This window comes from Prionailurus bengalensis, chromosome B3 (genome assembly GCF_016509475.1).
Source record: "Prionailurus bengalensis isolate Pbe53 chromosome B3, Fcat_Pben_1.1_paternal_pri, whole genome shotgun sequence".
NCBI classification, from domain to species: domain Eukaryota; kingdom Metazoa; phylum Chordata; class Mammalia; order Carnivora; family Felidae; genus Prionailurus; species Prionailurus bengalensis.
Window position 1 is genome coordinate 76,942,374 of NC_057355.1, and position 24,045 is coordinate 76,966,418.

Below are 24,045 nucleotides of genomic sequence, written 5' to 3' on the forward strand. Positions count from 1 at the left end.
TTAGCATTTCTGCTCTAGCAGAAGGACAATTAAAATATATACATATATGTGTGTGTGTGTGTGTGTGTGTGTGTGTACTTAGTATATTTTTCATCTACAAGGCAGTTTCTATAAAATGGGGACTGTACATTATTTAGTAACAGAAATAGAGACTATTTTACCCTAAAACATTTTCAACATAAATTATTATAAGGTCACAATTCAAGGGAAATATGTATATTTTATACAGCAATTTCAATTATAATGTGTAAATCACATTAAAGAAGATTGAGGCACTGTGGTTCAGAAGAGTCCAAATTTCTTCATTGCTATATATAAAGAAGTCAGTTATCTATATCAAATAATCTTTTTATTATCAACCATTTGAAAGTGTGATTTCACTTATTTTTTTGCGCTTTTCTTTGATACTGAATTAAAGCTGATACAAACTGGCCTTTAATTGTTTGGGGCAGTGGCCAAACTGATGTGATTGGGGAGGGGTAGAGAAGTGTAGTTTTTTTGTAAAAATTCTTTAATTATTTCATGGAGGTAAACATACTTGAATGCTAAATACCTGGCCTTTTCAAATAAATGCAGACCTACCTTGATTTTCACAGTAAGCCTCTATTAATTTCCATGAAACAATGTTTTCACAAATGTAAGGCAAAACAGATGTTAAATTACTTAAAAGAACTCATAATTTAAATAATTAAAACTAATTTGTGTTTAAAGCTATTTGCAGATTTATTAGAGAAACAAATACAAATATGCATTTCTACAGAACTGGTTTTTTTTCCAAAATGAGCTTAAAACTTGTTCCACAGTTTTTACTTGTTTATATATCTATGGTAACCCAAGTATTGGCTTCTGTACCACTTGTAATGAGACAATTGCCCTTCCATTGCAATTATAAAAAACTATTTAAAAAAAAATTCGGCACATACATGTTAAATATTTTTCCTTAAAAAAATAATCTAATCAAAATATTGAATACTTTAGATTTAAACAATATTTTATTTACAAATCTGATTTGATTACTTTATTAATTACACAAGGTAATGCTTCAATTTTCAAGAACAGTTTTTTTTTAATATATAGACCAGTGGAATGATATCTAGTAATATGTACTACACTTCATTTTTTTCAAAATTAACATGACAAGTTTTCTAATACTTTCATTTTTTTTGGAAAAAAATGTTATTTTATTGGGGCACATATCTGATGAAACAAAAAAATAACATGCAGAATTCCAAAAATAATCTGTTAAAGTAATATGATACTTACCCTTTATGTAATAAGACATCTATGAACAACAGTGCATAACAATATTATGTATTCATGTTTATGAGAAACCAAGCAGGAGGCAAAATGAGTTCATTCTGCTTTCTAATCATGTGCAATTTCATATGGCTGTTTGCATCATTTAAATAAAGTGTGTACATTAAATTTCTAAGACTGCATTGCACCCAAAATTATTATGGATAGCCATGCTTGCCCTGTATTTAATGAGTGATGAATTTCTCCTACTAACAGAGTAACTGGTCTCAAATCGTGTCTGTGATGTAAATAGTATTAAATTATATTTTCATTTCTTTCAATTGCTGCCTTGGAAAGCAAAAATTCCCTTCTTGGAGAAGACTTACAGTAAGTAAAATTTACTTAAGGACTCAGTGAGGAATCGGCATGTGAATTAAGAATGCAATATAAGAATGGATTAAAAAAATGTGATTATCAGTACCTTTGTTGAAACCTATTACCACCATTAAAATTTCCAAAGAAAGATAGGGCCTGTAACATAGGGATTCCATTCATTGTTAAATTACTAAAATCTACCAATTTAATGCTTTCATACTGTTTATTTTTTTCCAATAGAAAAATAAATCTCATACATTAGAAGTGGTACACAAAAAAACTGGGATAAAATTTATCAGATTCTTGATAGCACCATTTACACATTCTTAAAGTAAACATTAATATGCACTTTCTTAGAAAGCGATATAAATATATAATACAGGACTTGCTAACCTCTGTTAACCATCTGAATACGATGGAATAATCTATCTCTACTGTGCAGGTAGGCTGTGCATGGTGGTGTGGCAATATAATTTTAAAAGTTTGTTACAGATGTGATGGGAAGCTGGAAGGAGTCGAATAAGCAGAAAAAAGAGCTTAGATCTATTGTAAGCAATGAGTCGAAATGAGCCGTTACAGGTTAGAATTTATCTTTGTTTCTGATCATTCAATGAGAAAATGACTTCCACAGAAATAGATACATTTAACTGTTTCAGGAGTGGGGTGGGTGAGGTGAAGTAGGATTGAAAGTCCTACAGGTAATAGCAATAACTGGAAGTGCAGACGAAATTGGTCTTCAGTGCAAAGAGGAAGGCAGCCGTTTAAAAAGTCTAGGTGCAATGTTGTGGTGCTGAAAGAAAAGCTCCCAGTGATAAAGGAAAAAAAATAAAAACTGCAATGCAACTTCAAGCAGTAATTTTGTGGTGCTGAAAGGACAGCTCCCAGTGTTGAGGAAAAGATCTTGGATCTAGAATGAGGTGTCCAATCTGTATGATAAACAGCACACTGTGTCTCAGAGCGCCCATTCAATCTCAGTAAGTAAATGAAATATTGATTGAAAGTGACCCTGAAACAGAATGCATTAAAAAGACATAGAAAGCTGCAGAACTGAGGTAATTCGTATTCAGCATGTTCACCAGCCTCCCTATAGCAAAACAAGTCTATAAATAGTTGCATTTCATAAGATGTTTGGCCCTTGTATCATCAGTTTTCTCCATTTTGGATCAGTATAGCTGAACAGCCATTGTTACATGCCTACCTGTGGCAGTTTGAAGCCATACTAATTTTCTTGCAGTAAATTAAAGCATCACATCACAAATCAATTCTACATGGTCTATAAATTTCAGAGAATAACTTTTTAGACAGCATGAAGCTGATTTACACATAATGCACACAAACCCTTATCTGTTACCATAAATTAAAATGTAAATATCTTCAATTTAGCTTTCAGTTTTAACTAACATATAACCATGCCAACTAGCAAAAGTTTATAATTCCCATTTACAATTGAAATTGAACTGAGTGCATTTTCAGCAATACTAGCTAATAAAATACACATAATTGTTTAAATGGTTTGGCTTCAAAGTAACATTAATTCCAGATGAAATGCATGGGCTCCACAGTGGACTACTGGAATTTTTAAATAAAAGGTTGAAGATTTGCTAAGACTGAACAAAACATTTTAAAGACCCAACATTTGAAATGCTTCTAATACACATCCTAGATCACTTCCTTTCTCTTTTTCAACTAAGTGGGGCCCCAATCTTCGCCTTTGTTCACTGCTGACTCTGAGACAGCATGGTGAAAGAAATTTACATAGATATTATTTACTGTTAATGTATTATAAATGATCTGAGACTTGTGACATGCAAGGAAAAAATGAGACGGGAGACAAGTGATGCTACATGATGAACTAAGCACATTTATAATGATAAAATGAGTAAATATAATAGCGGCAATGCTAACCACTGATTCCACGAGATACACTATTTGTCAAAACTTACACAGCTACAGAGTATCGACGATAAATAGTCATTACCAATTAACACAGTTTACTACAGCTTTTCTCTTTCATTTAAACAAGCATATCATTCCCTTTTAAAATCATTCTCTAAATAAATATTTAGAGATAGAGAACTCTAAAATGAAATAACAGTCCAATGTTAAAAACTAAAAAAAAAATGAATCTACTCTTACAGTTTGACAGAAATGAATTATTAATAGTGGAAGGGGAAGGGATCAGGAAATAATTTCAAGTTCTCAATGTCCAAAAGTAAATTGCACAGTAAATCAATATGAAATGAAGAGTCCATATAGTTCAATGAACAAAAGGGAAAGTTCATGAGGACAAAGATCACAGTTCAGAGAGAGGCTGGACGAAATTCAGACATGGAGCATCACACTCATTGTTCTTTAATTGGTTGCACAGAAAGGAGCAGCTGGGATGCCATTTAGCTTGCTAGGATGGACGTAATCAATGGGTTGAAGTTGAGATGGAAGTAATTCTCTTTTGTAATTCAGTTGCTCAGCCAGATGATCCAGAGGTAGCCAGCATTTTATTTTTGTCCATTGAATTTAAGACTGCATGCACAGCATGAGGAGGTGCTTGGGGATGGATGCCCCTATGAGTGGCCTTGAGTGGGCAAACTCAGAGGTTAACAGATGGTGTGTCAAATGGCCTGGACAGTTGGCACTCAGGAGAGGTACAGAAGAGGGTGACAGTTGTTGGGTCTTGGGAACAAAGGCTTACTTTGAAATGACCTGTCAAAAAGCCTGACAAAGGTAGATCACACTACCTCTCAAGATAAACTGCCTCTTCTAAATAAGCATGCAGGAAATACTGTCTGGTTGGTGACATAAAAATGCTCCACAAAACATGCAAATTACCGAGTATTAGAAACTGCATTGGCTGCTAGCGCCATGCTGCAAAGACTCCATCATGGGAGCAAACAGCTAAATCACAGATAGCTTCACAGTAAAATCTACATTCACAATACTAATAGGTTTCTAGTGTTAACAAATTATACACAATTATAAGCTCTTAAAATGCAACATACTTATCAAGCAGTTGCAGATAATGAAACATTATCAGCTATCAATAATTTGTTGGCACTTTCACTTTTGTTTATAAAATTTCCAATACACTGTACCACAGTTATGTGTCTAAACAGTGAGGATGTTAATGGAGTAATGACTGTTCTACTGGCCAGGCGATGGGATCAGTAGTGAATTCAGTGCTTAAAAACAAATGTACAAACCTCTGAAGAGGTGGGACTCCATGTGAGAACTTTTGTTGAACTTACAAATGATGAAGAATGGGCCATGGCCAGCATGCAGCATTATTTCCATTGTCTAGTTCAGATGGAGAACAGGTGCTTTTATTGATCTGTAAACTTACCAATATAATTTTCCACAGTTTTAACCTTTTAAATATTTTACAGTGCTTTTATGCAACTATATTGCTTTTTGATCATTTTAAATTTAAAACTTATTTTCAAAATATTGTTTCCTACTTCACTGTGCCCTAAGCAGGAAGTAAGACTTACATGACAGTGCTTTGGCCTCACTCCATTTTAGGTCACTGACCCCACCATACTCAACCTAACAGTAGTTAATTTAGTGTTATCTAGAACTAATACTGAAAACTATACGCATATCCCTGTCTACATTCAATCATTAAACTACAATAATGCTGGTAAAATGGCAGGCTTAAATCTTACACTAGAAACACCTCTGACAAATATACACAAGCAAAGTATAGAGAACAAAACAGATCAAGAAAAAATTCTTTCTATGAAACATCTGGTAAAACACATATTATTTACATATACACATTGTCAACATAGTCGCATTCATTTGCATAATTATATATTAATAACAGAAAAACTTCACTTCTGCAAAGTACAGTACATCCTTCTTGAAAATGGGGTAAAGGAGGGGTTAAAACAATCTGATGTACAATCGGGGCACTCAACCCACTTTCTGAGGATTGGCAGCCCGAACTCCTTGCTCATATGTGATCCTTTGTGTAATTAAATACTGAGCAGCCTGTGTTGCAGCTGGTGTTCCAGTAATGGTTACCTTCCGATTCCTTGTGCCAGGTACGAATTCTCCTTTTTTGGAGATCTGTATCCTTGCACCAGTCAACTCCTGGTATTCCACTAATGTTTTCCCTCCTTTGCCAAGTATTGCACCAACTAAGTTTTCTGGCACTGCTATTTCAACTACATCCTTTGATCCATCTGTGGATTTTTCTGTTCCTAGAATGGCACTGGCAGCTAGGGGAGAAGCAGCTCCAAAATATCCATTGGTTGCAGCAGTAGCAGCAGCCAGGCTACCTAATGCAAATGTCCCCGCCGTACCACCAGCTGTGCTGCCACTGGCTGAGGCTTCACTGGCATAGGTGGCCAACAAATTGGCTGCTGCTGCTGCTGGGTTGGCACTGGCAGCTGCTGCAGCCAAGGCCCCTGTTGCTGCCGCTTGACTGAGACCTAAACCTAATGTGTTGAGATTATATCCGTAGCTGGCTAAAGTATTAAGTGCAGAGGTGATGGCCACCAGGTCATTGCCTGTGAAGCCAGATAAAACTGCTGGAAAGGCTGCAACGCCAGCAAGGTTAGCATGTCCTAATAGCCCTGCGGCTGCTGCAGCGGTTGGTAACACTTCAGCAGTGTTTGCATAAGGAGATCCGGTTGGATTGGAATTTGCCACTGGACCTGTAACATTGGCATAACTGATATTGAGACAGCTGCCACTCTGTGGATCCTCTTGTATCTTCTGGATGATAAGTTCAACAGCTTTTCGGTTTTGTTCAGGTTCTCCACTCACAGTGACAACCCTCTCTTGCAAGTTGATCCCATCAGGTTTCTGGGAAAGCTGCACCCAAGCCCCTGACTGCTCCATTATAGCCTTCACAGTAGCACCTCCCTTCCCTATTATCAGACCTGCTGTGCTGTTGGGAACTATAATCTTTACCTGTAATTAAAAAAAATACGTATAAATAATACTTCTGTTTTGCGCATATACATTATATTACTTTGCTATCCTAGCAAAAGTAAAATAAGTGAAAATTAATTTAAACATAATTTATGAAAGACAGAAATAGCACAACTTCTAAAGTGACTTTTATCACATGTTAATACACTTATCTTGTAAAATCAGAATTTTTAAAAGAAAATGCAATTTTCAGTTTAAAATTATTAAAAAGAATTTTCCTTGAGATTTGTTGCATTTTGTAGTACAACTTATAAGAAATCAGTATGCTTTAAAAAGAGGGTATCATAACTATACATCAATGGCAACATTTTTATATAGCTTCAAAATAAAAATAATGTGGATATTCTTCACCTATTGTAGCTTTAAGAATACCTTTGGTCTAAAACATATAAAAACAAAGAGTGCAGGATTATGATGCAAAGTTAGTAAAGATAAAAGTAGTAAAGTTCTAGCTTGAGTCCATTCAAAAAATTAATTTCATGTTCCTTATCACCTAGTAATTTTTGTGTTATTCAAAATTTGTTTCGTGACTAATATTTTCTGAAATCAATAATTACTAGTAGTATTTTGATTTTTCACCTAAACTGACACACAACATATAACTACAAAAATAACAAATATTTCTAAATAATTAATATAAAAAATTTCAGTCACTTTGAGGTAGGTCTTGAAGGCTATTTGAGAATATTCCCTGGCTGTTCTACTTAAATTTGTAAAATGACTATTTTAGTTAGATACTTTTCTTTCTGGCAGTAATAGCTACATTTTAAAAAATAGGGCTTACAACCATATTATCAAAGGTGACTGAAAAATTACTGGAGTCACATGAATACTTACAATGATCCAATGTGACCATATCAAGTATAGGCATTTTAGCTAATTTGTATTGAAACATCCACCCACGAAACCCAGCCTAGTTTGATTTATTTAAGTACAATCAAATACTATTATAGAAAGTATAAAATCAGTAGGGTAGTTACCATAACCCCTGAAATTAAAATATAAATATTAAAATTTTTATTTTGGTGGCACAAAGATCCCCATGGTGTTGTTTTATGACTCCTTGGGTAGGTCAGAGACTGTGAGTGCTGTGCCGCTGACAAAGCGCTAAAGGAACCGCCTTCCCCATTCTAGATATTAAAATGGGCAGGTTGAAATAATTTATTGAAAAATGAACAGGAATTAGTTGAGATATTCTATGAAATATTTCACCAGCTAGTTTTTAGCAAGTATTGCCATGCTGTCTTTAAGACAAATATTTTAAAGAAATAACAGCCATGCAATTTTGTTCTTGAAGGTAGCAGGCAGTGAAAGTATAAATTCAAATTCCAGACTGGGTCATCTCATAAATATGTTTACATGTATTAACACACATGTACATTCACGCACAACTTTTCTTTTCCACACCTATAACTGATAGGAACAGGATGTTGTTTCATTCCAGTTTGTGTATAAAATAATTTCATTTTAAATGGAAACAACCTAAACTGTCTAGAAACATTTTTTAGAAATATCAAATATATCCTTCATATCCCCGATTAAGTGCATCGGATTTCAAGAGGTAGACAGAGAAATAATTTTTTAAAACATGTTAATTTGTTAATTTTGTTCACAGACCTTTTTTATAGAAACATATGTTTGAAATGCTATATAGTATGTTAGTATTAAAATTAGAAAGTTAAACCATGATTACCCCTTATATTAATTATAAAGATGAATTAGAATCATCCTTCTATTTTACTGTGCACATGAAGTATTGAGAAAATGTACTTTTAAGGGTTTAAATATGTGAATGTTAAATATGATATTTTACAAATAAGTACTTCTTTTCAAAATCAGAACATTTTTTATACAGTTGAAAACATTTATATACTGGCAAAATGTAGTGTTTTAACATAATTTTTATGTTTTAACACAATTTTTGCAAAGAAAAATATATTAATTAACCAAAACTTTCAAAAGAGCTGTTCTTCAATTAGTTTAAATTCTAATATCACTTTTGTTTTGCCCAGTGTAGTAATTACCTGCATGATTATAACCCAAGAAGAGACGAGCACATGAAAGTTTAACTATGGGAACTGTTCTACACACTGTCAATAAAAAGTAATGAAATATATAAATTTAAAATATCTTAAAATCGCCTTACGCTTCTATGAGATGTGGAAAGGTAATACTAATTTCTACTACACTGCACACCAGTCCACCAGTCTTCTACTATCTTTACTGTTCTATTCTTCCAAAAGAACTTCCAGATGTGTGCAAAGTACTTTCATTATTGCACATTAGTCTGTCCTTTCTTTTATTTGTCCCATTAGTCATTTTTCTTTCTTTTCAATATTCAAAGATGCTGAAATAATGCATAGTTCAGAAATGGTGTGTAAACTTTTCATAAAAGTAAACATCTTGCAAAATATCTGTCTCTTTGTAAACTGAAAAATGACACCATCCCATCTATCTTTATATTAAAGATATCCTTCTAATACAAATTAGACACACACACACACACACAAATAAAGTCATCTTTATGTAATAAGTACTATTCCCTGGATTTTAGTTTTAACTATTTGAAATTATCTTATATAAAATACTGTCAGCCATAATTGCTATTTTATCAAATAGTGATGTGGTCCCCAAATTTTGTTGGTAGAACTTACATCTGTCCACATATAACTTAATAAGGGTGTGTTATGATTTAAGAGAAAGTATTAATGATTGCATATTAATATTAGTAGTAGCACTCCTTAATTTTAGATAGTAATAATTCTACATAAGATTACTGATCTTAGAAATTAAATTAAGAAATTAAGGAAAATATAAATATAAAAAATTATTAAATTCCAAATAAAAAAATATAAATACTGAATAGCCTAGCCAAAGGAACATGTCACCCAACTTTTGTTTTTGACCCAAGAAAATGAAAAAGCTCTCATGGGGCTCCTGAGTGACTCAGTCAGTTAAACGTCTGACTCTTGGTTTTGGCTCAGATCATGATCTCATGGTTCATGAGTTTGAGCCCCACGTGGGGCTCTGCGCTGACAGTGCAGAGCCTGCTTGGGATTCTTTCTCTCTCTGTCCCTGTCTCCCTCTGCCCCTCCCCTATATGCTCTCTCTTTCTCTCAAAATAAATAAATAAAATAAATAAATAAATACATACATACATACATAAAATTTTTAAAAGATGTGGAACCTTTAAAAAAAACCTCTCAGATTTATACTTTTTTTCTTGAAGAATTAAAAAATATGTATCTATTTGCACACTTAATATGGACACTAACAAGAAACAGACTCTGAAAATGAGAAGTTGAGACAAAAAGAAAAATGAATCCATTTGCATAGTGTCTCAGAAAAGTAATGTTCTAGTGCCATTTTATGTGTCAGGCCAGAGCCAAGAAGTGAGGCACTACTGTGGAAGCCTGGAGATAGCAGGCAACTGAATAATGGGTAGGGTAGGGAAGAGAAAAGGAGGGTGGAAAATTATGTAAGATGGTCTACTTGTTTATTTCTTAGATATAGGAATATAGCATTTACCAATGAAAAAGTCTGTGCATTGATAGCATTTGCAATACTGACTCACATATGTATATGCATACTTATCTCTAAATCTTTTTTTTTAATGTTTACTTTTTAGAGAGAGAGAGAGATAGGGCACGAGTGGGAGAGGAGCAGAGAGACAGGGAGACACAGAATCCAAAGCAGGCTCCAGGCTCTGAGCTGTCAGCACAGAGCCTGATGGTGGCTCAAACTCACGAACTGCGAGATCACGACCTGAGCCAAGGTCGAATGCTGAACCCACTGAGCCACCGAGATGGCCCTCTATACTTATTTCTAAAGAATTGAGAATAACAATAATAATAATAAAGCTGGGTCCTAGACAGCACACAAGTCATTTGGTGTAACATATACCAACTAAATCAGACATAATGTTGACAGTTATAAATCAGTTTTCAGAACTATACTCTAGACTTGCTACCATCAATTCAATCTTTTATGGAATACTGAGTGGCCCAGGTCCTGTGTTGGGAGTTAGAGATAAAGTATATATATGACAGTGCTCCTACCTGTAAGGAAATTATAGATTAGTTGTAGAAAAAAGATGTGTAAATGCAACAGTGCAGTGAAGTCTTAAAAGTGCTGGTATATAAGGGCATGAAGAGTACAAAGTAGACACAAAGCCTAACTGGAAGGAGAAGGAGTAAGTAAGAAAACCTCTGAGAGACAGTGATTGTATTTATCTAAATGTCTTTCACATTTTTTGTACTATAAGAATCCTATTCTCAGATCTACCCTATGACCCAGAAATTGCACTGCTAGGAATTTACCCAAGGGATACAGGAGTGCTGATGCATAGGGGCCCTTGTACCCTAATGTTTATAGCAGCACTTTCAACACTAGCCAAATTGTGGAAAGAGCCTAAATGTCCATCAACTGATTAATGGATAAAAACATTGTGGTTTATATATACAATGGAATACTACATGGCAATGAGAAAGAATGAAATATGGCTTTTTGTAGCAATGTGGATGGAACGGGAGAGTGTTATGCCAAGTGAAATAAGTCATACAGAGAAAGACAGATACCATATGTTTTCACTCTTATGTGGATCCTGAGAAACTTAACAGAAGACCATGGGGGAGGTGAAGGAAAAAAAAAAAAAAAAGGTTAGAGAGGGAGGGAGCCAAAACATAAGAGACTTAAAAACTGAGAACAAACTGAGGGTTGATGGGGGGTGGGAGGGAGGGGATGGTGGGTGATGGGTACTGAGGAGGGCATCTGTTGGGATGAGCACTGGGTGTTGTATGGAAACCAATTTGACAATAAATTTCATATTAAAAAAAAGAATCCTATTCTCTATTATCAGACATTCCCATAAGGTTGCTCTCTGTTATCTCTGTGTTGGAGAGCTCCCATTCGAACCTAAACCTATTTGAATAGTAATCGTGTGCTTAAGTATTGTTTTTAAAGAAAAAAATCTTTACTTAAATTTTCCCTATTCCTAGACTTATAATTATGTATTATCAAATAAACATGAGATAAGATTAACAATATAATTATACTAATTTTACTAGCATCAACTGCTTTTCAGGAGAAAAAAAAAGTAATTAAGTGACTATTTCTCTATGTGCAGCCAAAGAAGAACCTCTATTGGAATCCAGTATCAAAACCACTAAATAGGTAGGTTTTAATGTTGATATGTTTCTGATTAAAAATAAGTATTAAACAAATTTACTCCTTTGCCAAATAAGACCTGTAACTCATCATGGTTTTATAAAACAATGAGAGTGTCTGTAGTCACATTTCATCATCACGGCAGGAAAATTACCTATTTCATAAAGCCATACCTTAATATACATGCAAAACAAGGTCCATTATAATTTAAGATATCTCAATGAATAGTATGTACTATTTTATTTAGGGCTGCCATATTATATAGCACATATGCATGGACTTACATTGGTAAAGCAATGACTATCAATAGTGGATACTTTTCATTCATTCATTCGTTCATTCACTCACTCATCCATCCAACATCTGATCTTCCTTCTTCTGGCAACAGACCCCAGTTTTCTTTTGGAGGCACCCTTTCTCATTCTTAGCACATGTGCTTCAGGTAAGGCTGACAACTTTCCAATGCTCTAGCAGTGGAAACACAACAAAGCCTGACACATCAAAATTCCCACACCCCTGGCAGGTACTGATTTGGGATTAAGAACATGATCCAGGATGGCCCAGTAAGAGTTAACCTGAGAATCTGGTAAAATTTATGGGACAGAGATAGTTGTATTTCTTTTTTTTTTTTTTTTCAACGTTTATTTATTTTTGGGACAGAGAGAGACAGAGCATGAACGGGGGAGGGGCAGAGAGAGAGGGAGACACAGAATCCGAAACAGGCTCCAGGCTCTGAGCCATCAGCCCAGAGCCTGACGCAGGGATCGAACTCACGGACCGCGAGATCGTGACCTGGCTGAAGTCGGACGCTTAACCGACTGCGCCACCCAGGCGCCCCAAGATAGTTGTATTTCTAATCTAGCAGAGCATAAGCCTGACAGTAGTATCTTGCCACCATATGGAAAGAGAAAAAACCTGACTGAAAAATAAAGTTAACCGAGATAAAAGGAAACTCCAGAAATGGAGAGAGAAAATTTCTGACAGCATTCTGGCATCTGAATCTAACCATGTCTAAAGCCTGCCCAGATCAATGTAATTCCCTTTTTTAAGCCACTTTGAGTTGGATTTCTATAATTTAGAACAAGCCAACTGGTATATTAGAAACTTTTACACTCTTACTATATCATATATTATTTGCCTATCTAAAAGAAATAGTACATTTTGTTGTATGTCTTGATGCTTTAAAAATCAAGACATTACCAAGATATACCCTACATGATCTAAAAGAATAAATCTCTTTCATTTCCGTAATGTACACCTTTGGCTGCTGAGGCAGCATTTAGTAGTGTTCAATGAAGATGCATGTGTTATTTGGGGATCTATCTTGAATTGCTGACTAAAGTAAATTGAAAACATCTTTTCCTTTGATTATAGATTTTATACCGATTAATAACTGCCTTCTGAAAAGTGTGGATTTGACAAAATATGTACAGGATTGCTACATGAATACAAAATATTGAAATAAAAAAAAGCAACTCTTCTAACTTTCTAGTAGTCTGTTTTATCTTCCCACTTTTGATAATCAAATCAAAGGCAATACAGTTTTCATAAACATGCATAGTATCACTGTAAATGCCATGCTGTCTTTTCTTAGATATCTTCACCCTCTTTTTCCCCACCACTACCAACACCAGGTATGAAACCCAGGAGCCATCTGTGCCTTTTCTTGCTCCCTAGATGTCTACATCCTGTTATGTACTATTGATTTTTTTTCTCTCTGAAATGCTTCTTTTAAGACTGGTATACTATGCTGAATCCAAACTTTACCTTCTAATTATTGGATATACTCTATATTCATTGTTTTTCCATGTCTTTGCTTATTGTTTATTCATTTGTCCCAACTGACTGAAATGTTATATACCTATATTCCCACACTGTTCTTTACTTGAGAATGCATATTTTTGCCTCCTTAAATCTTATATGTCCTGTAAGAGCAGTTCAAATGCAATAGCGCTTGTAAACTCAATCCTGGTTCTCTAAAGAAGTGTCAAATACTTCTCTGTATTTCTTATTATGTTACTTATTCTATGCTGGCTTATATTAGCATGCAACAGATATTTATCTCTCTCACAAAATTATATTTTCAGAAAGCCATTATCTTATTTAGTTTTGGATTTATTATTTGCACTTAATTGACATGATCAGTTGGATAACTGTTTAAAAGATAAAACCAAAAAGTAAAATATAGATTAATAAGAACCAAATAATAAACTATTTAAAAGATTCCATCATGGTCATGCAATTGTGTGTATGTGTGAATGTGTGTGTGTAAAAATAAGACATCCGGTTCTTAAAACAAGAATAACTTTACCACCTCTAAAATCCAAAATTCAAAGATTATCCTTTCAACTGGAACCATCATATATTAGTAATTCACCAAAATGATCAACACAAAGGGAAAGAGGAGAAGTGCCCGTTATGTGTTCTCTAGAACTTTTAGAAAACATGGAATTGTTCCTTTGGCCACATACATGTGAATCTACAAGAAAGGTGACATTATGGACATCAAGGGAATGGGCACTGTTCTAAAAGGAATTCCCCACAAATGTTACCATGGCAAAACTGGAAGAGTCTACAATGTTACAACAGTACTGTTGGCACTGTTGTGCACAAACAAGGGCAAGATCCTTGCCAAGAGAATTAATGTACATATTGAGCATATAAACCACTCAAAGAGCCGAGATAGCTTCCTGAAGTGTGTGAAGAAAAGTGGTAAGAAAAAGAAGGTAGTCAAAGAGAAAGGTACTTGGGTTCACCTGAAGTGCCAGCCTGTCTCACCCAGAGAATCACACTTTTTGAGAACCAATGGAAAGGAGCCTGAGCTGCTGGAACCCATTCCCTGTCAATTCATGGGATGATATGTGTAAAAAAAATACCTCAAGACTAAAAAAATATTCAAAGATTATATGGCAAACATACTAAAATACACAAAAAGATAAATGCATAGATGTTTTAATCTTACAAAATTACTGAAATCAGTAACTCTCATAGATTTATGGTTACTAACATTATGAATGGATGTTGTACTGTGTCAAATGCTTTTTATGCATCTGATGAAATGATCATATGGTTCTTACCCTTTCTTTTATTAATGTGGTGTATCACATTGATTGATTTGCAAATATTGAACCACACTTACATCCCAGGAATAAATCTCACTTGATCACAGTTAAATGATTTTTTAATGTATTGTTGGATTTGGTTTGCTAGTATTTTGTGGAGGATTTTTCATCTATGTTCATCAGAGATATGGGATTGTAGTTTTCTTTTTTAGTGGAGTTTTTATCTGGTTTTGGTATCAGAGTAATGCTGGCTTCATAGAATGAATGTGGAAGTTTTTCTTCCTTTTCTATTTTTAGAATAGTTTAAGAACAGGTATTAACTCTTCTTTAAATGCTTGGTAGACTATGCCTGTGAAGCCATCTGGCCTTGGATTTCTGTTTGTTGGGAGGTTCTTGTTTATTTATTTTTTTATTATACTTATTCAATTTCTTTGCTGGTTATTGGTCTATTCAAGTTTTCTATTTCTTCCTGTTTCAGTTTTGGTACTTTATACAAATGGTGTTGCAAAAAGTGGACATCAACATGCAAAAAAAACTGGACCACTTTTTTACAGTTAAGTAAAAAACCACTTTTTTACATTTTATGTTAAAAATGGATTAATGACCTAAATGTGAGGTAAGAAACCATGTAAATCATACAGAAGAACACAGGCACTGTGTTCTCTGACATTGGCTGTAGCACTTTCTTTCTAGGTATGTCTCTGGAGGCAAGGGAAACAAAACCAAAATAAACTACTGGGACCTCATCAAAATAAAAAGCTTCTGCATGGTAAGGAGAACAATCGACAAAACTGTAAGGCAAACTACAGAATGGGAGAAGGTATTTGCAAATGGCAAATATACTAACCTGGTTATACTAACCTGATAAAAAGTTAGTATCCAAAATATATAAATAACTCATAAAACTAAACCCTGAAAAACAAATTCCAATTTAAAAAAATGGACAGAAGACATGAACAGACAATTTTCCAAAGAAAAAACACAGATGGTCAACAGACACCTGAAAAGATGCTCAACATCTTTGATCATCAGGGAAATACAAATCAAAACTACAATGAAATATCACCTCAGGGTTCCTGGGTAGCTCAGTTGGTCAAGCATCTGACTCTTGATTTTGGCTCAGGTGATGATCTCAGGTTCCTGAGATCGAGCCCTGTGTCAGGCTCTTCGCTGACAGTGCAGTCTGCTTGGGATTCTCTCTCTCCCTCTCTCTCTGCCCCTCTCCCGCTCATGATCTCTCTCTCTCTCTCTCTCTCTCTCTCTCTCTCTCTCTCTCTCAAAATAAATGAATAAACTTAAGAAAAAAGAAAGATAACCTCACACCTGGTCAGAGTGGTTAAAATCAACAACACAAGAAACAATAGGTGTTGGCGAGAAAGAGGAGAAAGGGGAATCCTTTTGCACTGTTGGTGGTAATGAAAACTTGTGCAGCCACTGTAGAAAACAGTATGGAGGTTCCTCAAGAAGTTAAAAATAGAACTACCCTACAATCCAGCAATTGCACTACTATTTACCCAAAGAATATGAAAATACTAATTCAAAGGGATACATGCACCTCTATGTTCATAACAACATTATCTACAATAGCCAAATTATGGAAACAGCCCAAGTGTCCATCAACTGATGAATGGATAAAGAAGATGTAGTATAGGTATTCAGCCATCAAAAAGAATGAAATCTTGCCATTTGCAATGACACGGATGGAGCTAGTGAGTATTACACTAAGCAAAATAAGTCAGAAGGACAAATACCATATGATTTCACTCATATACAGAATTTAAGAAATAAAACAAACAAGCAAAGGGAAAAAAAAGAGATAGGGAGGCAAACCAAGAAACAGACTCTTAACTATAGAGAACAAACTGATGGTTACCAGAGGGGACGTTGGGTAAAACAGGTGATGGGGATTAAGGCATGTACTTGCTGTAATAAGCAAGCTGTATGGAAGTGATGAATCACCATATTGTATACCTAAAACTAATATTACACTGTATGTTAACAACTGAAATTTAAATAAAAACTTGAGAAAAAAATCACTAACATTATAAGAACTAAATGATTAAATATGCACTGCATGCCTTTTCTTAAATGTTCATTGATATATATTATGTTTTTCCTATGATACTTCATAGTTTGTTACCCCTTACCCACTAAGGTTTTGTGGCTAGGCTTCCTTAGCCATAAAACTATAGTCAGATTGGTTCTAAAAGTCCAGAATACAAATATATTAACATTTCCTTGATTATGTGATGAACTGGATCAATTAATAACATGACTCAAATGACAGTTTCTACTGAGTCATAATCACAATTCATAACTGGTGCAATTACCTCCTACCTCTTTGCCTTGGTTCAAGTAATTACATTTTTACCTCAGAATAATTAAAAGTTTATACTTCATTTTATGTCTTCTTTCAAAGAGCCATACTCTATTTCCCCTTGCGGATACAAGATATGAGAGAGAATGACAGACAATACACCTCTTTTCTTGTGTGTACCCTTGGAAGAAGACAAAAACTGAATGATAATCCCCATGAAATTTCTAAAGGCAAATAAAGTTTAACTTAACTATATTTTTACTTCATACATTTTTTTCACTTTGCCCCTTGAAGTATTATTCAAAGTTAGCTTGTTTTTTTTTTTTTTCTTTTCCTTTTGATGACTGCTGCCTATGTTAAAGACACATCACATCACATTCCAGACAGGGATACACTTAGGTATAAGAAAAATAGGAAAAATCATTTTTTATAGGAAAAGAAAAGCACTTTAGATGATTCCTATTGAGATGCTAAATGCTCTAGACATAATTACGTCAAAAAAGAAAAATACCAGAAGTCAAACAACTATAAAGAAACCATAAAAGTTGTAAATACTAAACTATTTTAGGGCAGCCTATTATTTACAAATGAAAATAACTTGCAGTATTGTCTTCTTAATGCTTACTAAGCCATATTTTACTAAAATGAGGTTAAATTTCTTGAACTCCCATTTGTCAACATCATCTACATGTCAAATTATCAAAAACCTCTTAGAAATCATTATTAGTATTACTATTATTATTTTAAACCATATCTTCTTAGACAAACTGTTTTAGAGTTTACATAATAAGATATATGTTCAGAATTCTTAATTCCAATTAGTGAAAAGATGTACTTGAAATATTTGGGCTTTTAATATGAAAACTAATGCTTTTAATTTAATATTTTAAAAGCTGTAATGTCAATTTAAAAAGTGAAAAATAGCTATGAACATTAAAGGAGGGGTTGTGTTCACAGAAGTGGATGATGAAAAGGTATGAAAGATAAGGATAGAGGGAATCAAGAATTCTACTTTGGATATTTTAAGTTTGAAATCCTCATGAGACATCTAAGTGATGACAGCAAGTAGGTGATTGGCTATAGGTCTGGTGATCATAGGAAATTTGAGGTTATTTAAAACAACAGAAATGGATAAGGTAATTTACGGGAAGGTAAAAGTGAAAAAACTCATTAAATAGTGAACAGTAAAGAACTTTGATAAGAAAATAAAAACTGCTAAAATCAATCAGAGATATTTAAAATAGAGCAGCAAAATTAATCACTTAAAAAAGGGAACCATCTGTGTCTCCCTCTCTCTCTGCCCCTCCCCCATTCATGCTCTGTCTCTCTCTGTCCCAAAAATAAATAAACATTGAAAAAAAATAAATAAAAATAAAAAAAAGTGAACCAAATGTACATGAGGTAATGGTCTAACTATTAATCATTTTTTTAAATTTTAATGTTTATTTACTTTTGAGAGAGAGTGCAAGCGAGTCGGGGAGGGGCAGAGAGATAGGGAGTCACAGAATCTAAAGCAGACTCCAGGCTCTGAGAGGTCAACATAAAGCCTCACATGGAGCTTGAACTCACAAACCGTGAGTTCATGACCTGAGCTGAAGTTGGATGCTCAACCGACTGAGCCATTCAGGCACCCCTTAATCTCTTTCTTTTAAAAAATGTGTAGTATTATATATTACCTCTTGGAAATCACTATGGAGAATACATTAAGTTATAAAATGAACTTAAGCTTTGCCTTAGTGTCTATCTCTCCTTTTGTGATCCTTCTGGAAAATAACCCAGAACACGGAAAATATCATATACAAAGAACAGTGTACAGGCACTGCATGGAATTATAAAATGATGTGGAAAACAACACAAAATTCTAAAATATATGTAAATGTGTATGTAGAGTTTGGATTAAGTAGTGTAAAATTATATGCAGGTAAAACTGAGATGAAGGGAATAACAGAGACTGAATTTCAGGTGACATTTTTTCCCCCTACCAGGTAAACTTTGTCTTATTTTAATATTTTAAAAGCAGTGTAATAAAAGGAAATAAAAAAGTTACTTCCAAATTAAACTGCTGAATAAACAAATTATGTAAAAGTAGAATAAACAACATATTTAAAATAGTTTTAATACATTTCTTGGTACTCACTGCACAATTATTTATTCAGTGCCTATGGTGTGCCAGGTACTGGTGCAGATGTTGGGGATTTTATAGAAGTCAATAAAAAGAATTAGATCTCCCTCTTATGAAGCTTACAGTCAGGTAGCATCTATCATAAAGACTACTAAATATTTAAATTTATATTATACAAGTAGTTGAGAAATGATAGAAAGGAGACTTAGAAAATACTTTTAAATTTTAAAATAAGGAAACTTAAAGTCATAGTTTTAAATAAGAATCATGTAATTAAAATAAATACCTATCTAGGAAAACCAGAACGTTAATGTTAGAATTTAAAAATTTTTTAAATTCTGAGTTTATTCATGGATTGATTTAATATGCTATGATATAACCAAACTAATTAGATATTTTCAGAAGTAAACATCTCAACTATGTTTGAAAAATCAGTCTCCACTTAAACTTCTGTAAATAGATGAATTTTAAAAACTTGCATAATTTGGACTTTTAATTTTGTTTTTTTAAATTTTTGATTAAGCCATATTTACCATTAAAATTAAATGCTATTATTTAGTTGAAAAGCTTGATGTGCAATATTTTTTACCTGATTTAAGCTACTTTGAAGTCAAATACAGGTGCTTACAGGTATTTTATATTTACTAATCATCCCAATACAACACTGCTTATATTTGATTTTACCAACAATTTTTCTGAAGCCAGTACTTGTTTTTTAAAGATAATACGTGTTTTCATTTCAGTAACATACTAGTAAAGTTTGATAATGTACTATCACAAGTGACTATCGTTAAGAATATGAATATTTCACAAATTATTCTTAATTAACACTGAAGATAAACAAATATTAACATAAAAGGCTACAGAAGAATGCCTGTAATTTAACAAACTGTATTATTAGTCACAAAACTAAGCTCTTTCCCTAAATATGGATTGAAGTAGTTCACTTCTAATATTTAATAAATCATAAATAAAAACATTAATTTTGTAACTTCTATTACTTGGCTCAAAACAAATTGCAGTTAGTTAATAAAATAGAGCATTTCCTTTTCCAAAATATTTTTAAAGAGTATCTTAAAAAAATAGTATCATCTAATGCAAGAAAAAAACAATAGCTAAACCAAACACTTAATAAAATGAATCATAAAGGTATTAGGTTTAGAAGAAAAGATGAAAATGATCAACTTATTATCTCCTAGGATATTCCTTAATCAAAGATAAATTAGAAAAGTCAAAAATGAGAAATAATTATTTATTCTATAGTGAATAGGAGTCAAACTGTCTAATCTGGCAAAACTCTTATCTGAAAGAACATGCAAAAACATTCACATGCTTCCAATTTCTAAGCATTTTAAAAAGTAAAATATTGAAAATAAACTTGATAACTACCCCTTTTATATGGCTTTATTTGAAAGATTACAAAAAATTCTATTGAACTGTACGTGCGTGTGCGCGTGCACACACACACACAGAGCAAGAAGACTAATACACATTCCAGAATACAGAGCATTAAATGCTTTGGTTATATAAGTGCATGTATAATGTGCTGTCTTGAGAACACGCTGTGGTGTAAGAATTACTACAGCTATGACTGCAAGAAAAACGTTGATGAAATAAATAAAACACCTTTACCTAGTAGGTAGTCCAGAAAGACAGATAATTGCAAATCTGCCTACTCATGAGCCAATGCCCGAGTCATGTATGGGATGTAAAATAAACGACATTACAGAGTGACTATTTCATTCTTTTCCCCTGAAGTATACCACTTTTTTTTTCAATCTGAGTAACTGTAAAGCACTAGATTTTCCATAAACAGGAATATATCTTCATTTGAAATTGTACCTTCAAAAGGGACTTCGGAAGGTCAAATAGGCTGGTATTTACCATAAGGTGTATTATGCAAACATAAATTAGGTGTTTTCAGTAGCAATTCTTAACTTGCTCTCAGGCAGATCCTCTGATTCCCACCATTGGGTGTGAAGAACACACTATCTACAGCATAGCAAACTAACTTAGAAGCTTGCAATGGAATGACTATGGTTAGAAGCATTCATTTAACCCCTTTCCATAATTTTTGTAATCTGTATATAAAGATATACAACGTAAGAGAACTCCTAATCATTCCTGGTAATCGTCAAGGACTATTAATGGTATGTGAAAAGATAATCACCCTTTGCATAATAACTCTTCATAGATTTAAGTTGTACTAGTTATAGTTAGTAAACTCTTATTGTTTTCAATGCTAAACCTAACACCTACCCTTCAACTTTTGCACAAATCAAATATTTTTTCTTTAATTTATTATTTTTCAAATAAAGTATGTTATTTAATGAAAAAAGTCTTAATAAACTAAAGTCTGAGAGAAGAGACAGTGTAAGTATAGTACACAATCATTTTAGTCAACTAATATGCATTTTTCATATAGTAAACAGCTTCAAGAAACATTTCTCTAACTCTTTAAATATAGACACCCAATTTCATGCAAGATCTATTAAGTAAGTATCTCCACAGGTATTTCTGATGTAAAAGTAGGATTGAGAACCTTTGATGTATTAAGAAAAATATTACATATAGTACATAATTTGATATAACTTCAAAATATGAAAAAAATGTCATTTCCTTTGTCATTTAATAAATGTCTTGTCTAGGCCTGAACCCTCTCTATGTAACCCTTCTGGAAACTCAATAAAGCATTCCATGACTAGAAAAAGGAAGAGTCAAGTAGCTTAAACAGATATATAATGATAAAGATGGTCCAGTCTTTCTCTTGGAAAATTCCCACTTTATATTCTTCAAAACACAGTATATACCACAACTGAAGTCATTTTCTCCATCTTGTTTTACATTCTCAGTTAACATTTTAAAAACAAAGTAGAGATATAAACAGAAAAAGTTAATCATGTTCATATTCCTCGTCATCACCCTATGATACATGCACACAAGATGTTTTCTATTAAACATAGGGCCATACGTTTCTTAGCAACTTAGTATTCTTTAGATAGTATATTATGAACACTATTCTTAGCCAATTTATGTGGCTCCAACTTATTATTTTTAATACCATCACCCCATAATATTCTGTAATACCATTATTTATTCAGTCATTCTCCTGTTAGAGGTCAGGTTGTTTCCCAACTGTTGCCACTGCAAATAATACTATGATATACATCCTTGTCTCTATATTCCTAAATATTGGTGCATTAAGTTTTACTGGATAGATTCTCAAAAGCTGCAATATTATAGCACTTACATCAATATTGTATAAGAGTGATTATTTCCTATATCCATGCCAGCACTTTAAATTTATAAGTGCACATACACACAGATTATTTGTTCCTGATCTATGTGCATTATTAACAGACAGAATTTTATCTGCTTGTTAAAAAAAAAGTATAGTTTTATGATGTTGATTCATCTTTCCCTGATGCCTAACATCCTTTTCTAAAATGGATTAAAATGACACTTAAATATTACTCTGGACCAGGCAGTGTTCTAAGTGCTTCTCATGTATTCATTCATTTAAGAATCATAACAAACCTATGAGCTAGGGCTCCGTTGTTAGTCACATTTTAACGATGAGAAACACACATGGCAAAGTTAAAGATGTTTCTTCAAATCAGAAAATAAGAAAGCAGGAAAGATTTGATTTGAAGCCAAAGATTATGATTCGAGATCCCAGTTCTCTTAATCCCTAAGTTATACTACCTTTCTTAATATAAAATAAAACACAGTAAATTCTCATATGTACTTGGATTTCTGGAATTTCACTGATAAATTATACCTGTTTGTGTTAATATCACACTCCTTTTATTATGATAGCTTTAGAGTAAATTTTAATACTGAGCCAAGTAAGCCGTCCCACACATATATTATTTTTTTGACAATCCTTTTATTAATAGTTTCCTGGTGATTCTTAGGCATTTCTTTTTCATATGAATATTAAAATCATTTTGCCTTTGTTTCTAGCTCCCACAATACCAAAAAAATTGGGGAGAAAATGAAAATTACAATACATTTACATTTTAATTTAAAAACATTGCTATTTCTATATTAAATTTTCTCTTCCAAAATTATTTTAAGTCTATTCATTAAGGAAGCATTTTATGTACTTATATGAAAATTTTACCTTCTCTTAATATGGATTCTATCCTTTTTTTGGTATAATTTATTCTTGGAAAGTTTTACAGATTTTGATATGTATATGATATGTACTAAGAAACTTCACTCATACAGTAGCAATTTTTTAATATCAACAATTTTATAAAGCTCATCCTAGTAGTAAGCACAATACATAAACTCCAATGTGTAATAAATACAATTCCCTTAAAATAAAAATAATAAAATCACTTCTCTTAAAAAGAACATTTGTATTTCATTATTTTTCTAGAACTTTCTTAAATACACTTCTAATGAACACTACCCTGATATTACACACATGTGCACACACACACCAAGTCACACACATACGCTGAAGGAAATGAAAATTTTTTGTTGGAGAATTATGACAATACCTGAGACAAGAGCCTGACTAGCTTTCAAACTGTGTTCTGAGTAAAACAGAAGTCTAATGAAGAAAGCTATGTCCCGTTAATTTAATATTCAATTTATTTATTCAATAGAGAAACACATAAATAGAACAAACTGGTGGTTGCCAGCAAGGAGGGGGTGGGCAGATAGATGGAATAGGTGAAGAGAATTAAGAGTTACAGACTTCAAATTATAAAATAATTAAGTCACAGAGATGCAAAGTACAGCATAGGGAATAGGATCGATAATACTGTAATAATATTGTGTGGTGACAGATGGTAACTACACTTTTCATGGCACTGTGT

General features: G+C 33.2%; 1 protein-coding gene and 1 pseudogene across 5 annotated transcripts in view; one reads left to right on the forward strand and one right to left on the reverse strand.

Moving 5' to 3' along the window:
* Positions 1-3,449: 3,449 nt before the first annotated feature.
* NOVA1 (NOVA alternative splicing regulator 1) overlaps positions 3,450-24,045 on the reverse strand; it is a 150,502-nt gene continuing 129,906 nt past the window's right edge. For all 5 annotated transcript variants that reach the window (XM_043555948.1, XM_043555947.1, XM_043555950.1 and 2 more), the window contains one exon: positions 3,450-6,525. In XM_043555948.1, the coding sequence (XP_043411883.1) occupies positions 5,521-6,525 (1,005 nt within the window). In that variant the 3' untranslated portion in view covers positions 3,450-5,520. The remainder of the gene's footprint in view (positions 6,526-24,045) is intronic.
* Positions 13,804-14,570, forward strand: LOC122467758 (annotated as a pseudogene).